This window comes from Saccoglossus kowalevskii, chromosome 6, assembly GCF_978046115.1.
Source record: "Saccoglossus kowalevskii chromosome 6, keSacKowa6.1, whole genome shotgun sequence".
NCBI classification, from domain to species: domain Eukaryota; kingdom Metazoa; phylum Hemichordata; class Enteropneusta; family Harrimaniidae; genus Saccoglossus; species Saccoglossus kowalevskii.
In genome coordinates, this window is record NC_140646.1 from 8,620,926 (window position 1) to 8,629,648 (window position 8,723).

General features: G+C 40.9%; 1 protein-coding gene across 1 annotated transcript; it reads right to left on the reverse strand.

Moving 5' to 3' along the window:
- Positions 1-215: 215 nt before the first annotated feature.
- LOC100371933 (uncharacterized) lies at positions 216-1,154 on the reverse strand. Its single transcript, XM_006821205.3, has one exon. The coding sequence runs from the start codon at positions 1,152-1,154 to the stop codon at positions 216-218; it is 939 nt and encodes a 312-aa protein (XP_006821268.3).
- Between the last annotated feature and the right edge of the window lie 7,569 nt (positions 1,155-8,723).

Consider the following 8,723-nt stretch of genomic DNA (forward strand, 5'->3'; position numbering starts at 1 on the left):
TGATGAGGTGAAGCCAGCTTCGATGTGTGCACGGATGATAGCTGCGAGGTAAACTTTTAGCGTGCCATAGGTAAGTGACGATGTTGCGAGATGTGTCATAAACAGAATCGTTGAGCGTTGCGTTAGTGGATAAGGATTCATTCCATACATGCGACAGAAGAGAAGATAGCGAGTTTGTCCCGCATGATATGTCCGTCGTGTACCTGGTGCAATGCTCAGGTTGATGTAGTGGCAGGCTTGTTGTGTGAGGTTGACGGGACTACGTCACATATCGGAGCCGTTAAGAGGGTGCACAGGTCCGGAGTTTTGGTTGGGACCCTGTCTGCCTGAGGTGTCAGTCGTTGAAACCGCAATATCTGTTGGCGAGAGAGAGAGTCAGCGATATCGTTATTAAACCCTGAGATATGTGAGATCATGACGTGAAAGTTATTAGATGCTGCAGTGAAGAACAGCAGTCGGACAAGTTGCATGATCCGTGGACATGATGAGGAGCCTTTTTTCCATATTTGGACAACTGATATGTTATCGCAGTGAAACCGTATTCGAAGACCATACCACAAGTGGCCCCAAATTAAGGAAGATAGTAGAATTGGTAGAAGTTCCTTCCAGGCAATAGAGTATAAAGGGTCATTTGTAATGAATGTAGGCCAGGTGTTTGCGAACCAATGACCCTTGTAGAATGCACCGTAGCCAAGTGTTGCTGAGGCGTCTGTAAACAGTTCGAATTCTGGGGACGGTATCCAGTTTGGGTTGAGGAGGGATGCTGTGCCGTTCCAAGATGGCAAGAAGTCACACCACCATTGAACATCATGCCAGAATTCGTCAGTGAGTGTTATGACTTGAGAAAGACTGGTGGCTGTCATGCTGATATCAATCATGCGCCTCAGGAAGATGCGGCCGGCTAGCATGCACTTACATGCGAAACTGAGGCATCCAATGAGGGAGAGCAATTCACGTTTCGAGCATGTATGGCGGGTCAACCAGCTTGGCAGCTTGACAAGTAGATCCGCAAGCTTGTCCTTAGGTAGTCTAATAACCATGTTGACAGTGTCAAGCTCCACCCCTAGAAAGGTGATGACAGAGCAGGGACCCTCAACCTTTTCTGTAGCAATGGGTACCCCCAAGTGGTGACAACTTTGCAGCATAACATCCATATTGTGCTGGCAGGCGTTAGTGTTTGCCGGTCCAACTGTCAGGAAATCGTCTAGATAGTGTAGAATATCCTTATTCCTTGCGCGATGACTAATGATCCAGTGAATGGCATCAGCAATGCGGTTGAAGAGGTATGGTGCTGAGCGAAGCCCAAATGGCAGCACACGGTCGAAGAAATAGCATCCTTCCCAAAAAAACCCGAGCAGGTGCCAGTCTTCCTTCCGAACTGGGCATAAGCGAAATGCGTGTTTAACATCGGCCATGCTTGTGAATGAAGGCTACAGCATCATCGATGCGTGAGTAGACCAATGAATGATCTTCTTTTGAGATATTGTCATTGACGCTGTCAAGTGTAGGTTGGGAGAGATCCATGATAATGCGAAAACCCCCACTTTTCTTAGGCCGTAGGCCAAGAGAATTACAGACAAAGTTTTTGAGGGGAGGACGTTTAAATGGTCCGATAGTGTGACCAAGTTTGAGTTCTTTTTGGATTGATTCTGTGATGATAGAGGGGTTGATGCGAGCGGACTTGGCGTTGCGTGTAGATCTTGGGTAGTGCTTGCCGCGAAATCCAAGGTTAGCCCCATGAGAAATGTCAAATAAAATGGCTGCTACGAATGATTTGTCCGGGTGATCGTGCAGTTCTTGCGCAAAGGAATCGAGCTTAAGAGGTGTGCTTGAGTGCATATTTTCGACCACGTGAGCTGGCATGATCATTGGCGTGAAAGGGTCGTGGTGTGTAGCCACGAAAAAGCTGGTTTTTCGTTTCGGTATCGCGGTGGCTAGTGGCAGTGTGGCCTGCAGAGTGGCAAGACGAACAAATGTGGAGACGATTATACCGGCATGGAGTTTCGCAGCGAACTTGATTGAAATTACGGCACACTGTATTGTTATAATTGTCAGCAGATTCGTTCACCCATGTATAAGGATTCCTGCTTCGTTGGCATTCCTGTTTGGTATGACCTTTCTGATGACAGTCAGGACATGTTGGAATGAGCAGATGGAGTTTTTGTTGACAGAATTTGTAGTCAAGTTGGTTGTTAGGCAAACTCCAGTTCCGTAGGCCAGGGTAACGTGAGTAATCTAGACGGAATTCTTTGTCATAGGTGACCCATGCTGATTGAGTATTTGCTGGTCGACGTATGGTAAAAACAAGTCTGCAGGTGGGATGATAGGAGGAACTGCAATGCTGGCATTGTCCATCATCGGCATCGCCTGTGTCGCAGTGTTGATACCGGAAGCGGAAGTGAGAATGCCCTCACCGGCGAAACGTTGTATGGGAGCGGCCATGTTGGTTGCGTTGAAATGACCCCCGGTAGCAAAACTTTGTTGACTAGGATTAGCGTGAGCTAGCGATGCTTGGCTTGTAGTAGCTGGAAGTTGTTGAAACATCGAATTGTCTTGATGAGCGGTATTATTGTGTACGATCGCATTATGTTGACTAGCTATTGGCAAGGTAATCGGAAGGCTGTTATTTGTGAGAGAGTCAGTTGGCATCGAACTTGATGGCATTGTTTGGCTTGGGTCGCGTGATGACACGAGGCTTGCCGACAGTTGTGGAGCAGCCGGCAGTTGTGAAATATTATTCGGCTGCGTTTGACAGTTTCCTTGTTGTTGTAGGCTACGAACGAGATCTGCGAGTTCGCTTCTGCTAACTGTGATGACATCGCTGGGGAAGTTCGTGGACTGTAGTACAGTGGGATCTCCATTGTGTGCTGACGATTCTTGCGGAGGTGAGTCAGTTACGTCTATAGTCGCAACATTTTGGAAGCGAGCTGGAGTACGACGATTTCGTTGAGACTTGCGACCGCCACGGCTGGTGTTAGATCTTCCGCGTCCTCGAGGCATGTTGGAACTGGATGTTGTGAAGAAAAACTGGTATTTGTGACAAAATGAATGGCTGAAATGCTTTAGCAAGGAATTCTGCTGAGACGATGTGTATCGTACGGTGCGGCAAAATGAACTGATGCTTGAAGAGGATGCGAGCACGGATAAGCGAATGAACAGTCTGGTGTTAATTAATGTAAATCTGACTGAAGAACGAAATGTGAGCAAATATTGCATGAAGTACAATGTGGCATGGGAGGTGTCAAAATATGAAAGGGGGATGTCAGCTTGGTCAATGCATGTCATAATTGAGCATTAACACAGATTATAAATTATATTCATAATCATACTATATACAACATGGCAGGGTATTCTATTCGACAGGCCTGGGTTGGGTATACTTTCGACATTTATAGGATATGTAAGGTATTCGACATGGCAGGGTATTGTATTCGACAGGCCTGGGTTGGGTATAGTATTCGACAATTATAGGATATGTAGGATATACGACATGGTAGGGTATTCTATTCGACAGGCCTGGGTTGGGTATACTTTCGACATTTATAGGATAGGTAAGGTATTCGACATGGCAGGGTATTATATTCGACATTTATAGGATATGTAAGGTATACGACATGGCAGGGTATTCTATTCGACAGACCTGGGTTGGGTATACTTTCGACATTTATAGGATATGTAAGGTATACGACATGGCAGGGTATTCTATTTGACAGACCTGGGTTGGGTATATTTTCGACATTTATAGGATATGTAGGGTATTCGACATGGTAGGGTATAGAATTCGGCATTTATAGGATATGTAAGGTATTCGACATGGCAGGGTATTGTATTCGACATTTATAGGATATCTAAGGTATTCGACATAGTAGGGTATAATATTCGACATTTAAAGTATATGTAAGGTATTCGACATGGTAGGGTATTGTATTCGACACGGTAGGGTATAGTATTCGACATTTATAGGATATGTAAGGTATTCGACATGGCAGGGCATTGTATTCGACAGGCCTGGGTTGGGTATAGTATTCGACATTTATAGGATATGTAAGGTATTCGACACGGCAGGGTATTGTATTCGACATTTATAGGATATGTAGGGTATTCGACATGGCAGGGTATTGTATTCGACATTTATAGGATATCTAAGGTATTCGACATGGTAGGGTATTGTATTCGACACGGTAGGGTATAGTATTCGACATTTATAGGATATGTAAGGTATTCGACATGGCAGGGCATTGTATTCGACAGGCCTGGGTTGGGTATAGTATTCGACATTTATAGGATATGTAAGGAATTCGACACGGCAGGGTATTGTATTCGACATTTATAGGATATGTAAGGTATACAACATGGCAAGGTATTCTATTCGACAGGCCTGGGTTGGGTATAGTATTCGACAATTATAGGATATGTAGGATATACGACATGGTAGGATATAGTATTCGACATGGTAAGATATTGTATTCGACATGGTAGGATATTGTATTCGACGTGGTAGGGTATTGTATTCTACGTGATAGGATATTGTATTCGACAGTTATAGGATATGTAAGGTATTCGACATGGTAGGGTATAGTATTCGACATGGTAGGGTATATTATTCGACATTTATAGGATATGTAAGGTATTCGACATGGCAGGGTATTATATTCGACATTTATAGAATATGTAAGGTATACGACATGGCAGGGTATTCTATTCGACAGACCTGGGTTGGGTATACTTTTGACATTTATAGGATATGTAAGGTATTCGACATGGGAGGGTATTGTATTCGACAGACCTGGGTTGGGTATACTTTTGACATTTATAGGATATGTAAGGTATTCGACATGGAAGGGTATTGTATTCGACATTTATAGGATATGTAAGGTATACGACATGGCAGGGTATTCTATTCGACAGACCTGGGTTGGGTATACTTTCGACATTTATAGGATATGTAAGGTATACGACATGGCAGGGTATTCTATTCGACATGGTAGGGCATAGTATTCGACATTTATAGGATATGTAAGGTATTCGACATGGCAGGGTATTGTATTCGACATTTATAGTATATCTAAGTTATTCGACATGGTAGGGTATTGTATTCGACACGGTAGCGTATAGTATTCGACATTTATAGGATATGTAAGGTATTCGACATGGCAGGGCATTGTATTCGACAGGCCTGGGTTGGGTATAGTATTCGACATTTATAGGATATGTAAGGTATTCGACATGGTAGGATATAGTATTCGACATGGTAGGGCATAGTATTCGATATTTATAGGATATGTAAGGTATTCGACATGGAAGGGTATTGTATTCGACATTTATAGGATATGTAAGGTATACGACATGGCAGGGTATTTTATTCGACAGACCTGGGTTGGGTATACTTTCGACATTTATAGGATATGTAAGGTATACGACATGGCAGGGTATTTTATTCGACAGACCTGTGTTCGGTATACTTTCGACATTTATAGGATATGTAAGGTATACGACATGGCAGGGTATTCTATTCGACAGACCTGGGTTCGGTATACTTTCAACATTTATAGGATATGTAAGGTTTACGACATGGCAGGGTATTCTATTCGACAGACCTGGGTTGGGTATACTTTCGACATTTATAGGATATGTAAGGTATTCGACATGGCAGGGTATTGTATTCGACCGGCCTGGGTTGGGTATACTTTCGACATTTATAGGATATGTAAGGTATTCGACATGGCAGGGCATTGTATTCGACATTTATAGGATATGTAAGGTATACAACATGGCAGGGTATTCTATTCGACAGGCCTGGGTTGGGTATAGTATTCGACAATTATAGGATATGTAGGATATACGACATGGTAGGATATAGTATTCGACATGGTAAGATATTGTATTCGACATGGTAGGATATTGTATTCGACGTGGTAGGGTATTGTATTCTACGTGATAGGATATTGTATTCGACAGTTATAGGATATGTAAGGTATTTGACATGGTTGGATATTGTAATAATAATAATAATCTTTATTGAAACCGTATCCCGGAGTGGGATCTTAGTTGAAAATACAATAAAGTAATACAAAAAAGATAGCAAAAAAAACAAAAACAAAAAAAACACAAGACATTCAAAGAAAATAGAAAATAAAAAAATAAAATTAAATTATTTGGTGGTTGGTTGAGGCAACTGGCATTTTAAGATTTTTTCTTGTCGTAATGTGAAACAAGTGTGGATGATTTTTTTTTGTATTCAACATTTATAGAATATGTAAGGTATTCGACATGGTAGGGTATAGTATTCGACATGGTAGGGCATAGTATTCGACATTTATAGGATATGTAAGGTATTCGACATGGCAGGGTATTATATTCGACATTTATAGAATGTGTAAGGTATACGACATGGCAGGGTATTCTATTCGACAGACCTGGGTTGGGTATACTTTTGATATTTATAGGATATGTAAGGTATTCGACATGGAAGGGTATTGTATTCGACATTTATAGGATATGTAAGGTATACGACATAGCAGGGTATTCTATTCGACATACCTGGGTTGGGTATACTTTCGACATTTATAGGATATGTAAGGTATACGACATGGCAGGGTATTCTATTCGACAGACCTGAGTTGGGTATACTTTCGACATTTATAGGATATGTAAGGTATACGACATGGCAGGATATTCTATTCGACAGACCTGGGTTCGGTATACTTTAGACTATTATAGGATATGTAAGGTATACGACATGGCAGGGTATTCTATTCGACAGACCTGGGTTGGGTATACTTTCGACATTTATAGGATATGTAAGGTATTCGACATGGCAGGGTATTGCATTCGACCGGCCTGGGTTGGGTATACTTTCGACATTTATAGGATATGTAAGGTATTCGACATGGCAGGGCATTGTATTCGACATTTATAGGATATGTAAGGTATACAAAATGGCAGGGTATTCTATTCGACAGGCCTGGGTTGGGTATAGTATTCGACAATTATAGGATATGTAGGATATACGACATGGTAGGATATAGTATTCGACATGGTAAGATATTGTATTCGCATGGTAGGGTGTTGTATTCGACATGGTAGGGTATTGTATTCGACAGTTATAGGATATGTAAGGTATTTGACATGGTTGGATATTGTAATAATAATAATAATCTTTATTGAAACCGTATCCCGGAGTGGGATCTTAGATGAAAATACAATAAAGTAATACAACAAAGATATCAAACAAAAAAAAAAAAAAAAAAAAAAAACACAAGACATTCAAAGACAATAGAAAATAAAAAAAATAAATTAAATTATTTGATGGTTGGTTGAGGCAACTGGCGTTTTAAGATTTTTTCTTGTCGTAATTTGAAACAAGTGTGGATGAATTTTTTTTTTGTATTCGACATTTATAGAATATGTAAGGTATTCGACATGGTAGGGTATAGTATTCGACATGGCAGGGTATTGTATTCGACATTTATAGGATATCTAAGGTATTCGACATAGTAGGGTATAGTATTCGACATTTAAAGTATATGTAAGGTATTCGACATGGTAGGGTATTGTATTCGACACGGTAGGGTATAGTATTCGACATTTATAGGATATGTAAGGTATTCGACATGGCAGGGCATTGTATTCGACAGGCCTGGGTTGGGTATAGTATTCGACATTTATAGGATATGTAAGGTATTCGACACGGCAGGGTATTGTATTCGACATTTATAGGATATGTAAGGTATACAACATGGCAGGGTATTCTATTCGACAGGCCTGGGTTGGGTATAGTATTCGACAATTATAGGATATGTAGAATATACGACATGGTAGGATATAGTATTCGACATGGTAAGATATTGTATTCGACATGGTAGGATATTGTATTCGACGTGGTAGGGTATAGCATTCGACATGGTAGGGTATATTATTCGACATTTATAGGATATGTAAGGTATTCGACATGGCAGGGTATTATATTCGACATTTATAGGATATGTAAGGTATACGACATGGCAGGATATTCTATTCGACAGACCTGGGTTGGGTATACTTTTGACATTTATAGGATATGTAAGGTATTCGACATGGAAGGGTATTGTATTCGACAGACCTGGGTTGGGTATACTTTTGACATTTATAGGATATGTAAGGTATTCGACATGGAAGGGTATTGTATTCGACATTTATAGGATATGTAAGGTATACGACATGGCAGGGTATTCCATTCGACAGACCTGGGTTGGGTATACTTTCGACATTTATAGGATATGTAAGGTATACGACATGGCAGGGTATTCTATTCGACAGACCTGGGTTGGGTATACTTTCGACATTTATAGGATATGCAGGGGATTCGACATGGTAGGGTATTGTAGTCGACACGGTAGGGTATTGTAGTAGACATTTACAGGATATGTAAGGTATTCGACATGGTAGGGTATTGTATTCGACATGGTATGGTATAGTATTCGACATTTATAGGATATGTAAGCTATTCGACATGGTAGGGTATAGTGTTCGACATTTATAGGATATGTAAGGTATTCGACATGGCAGGGTATTGTATTCGACATTTATAGTATATCTAAGGTATTCGACATAGTAGGGTATAGAATTCGACATTTATAGTATATGTAAGGTATTCGACATGGTAGGGTATTGTATTCGACACGGTAGCGTATAGTATTCGACATTTATAGGATATGTAAGGTATTCGACATGGCAGGGCATTG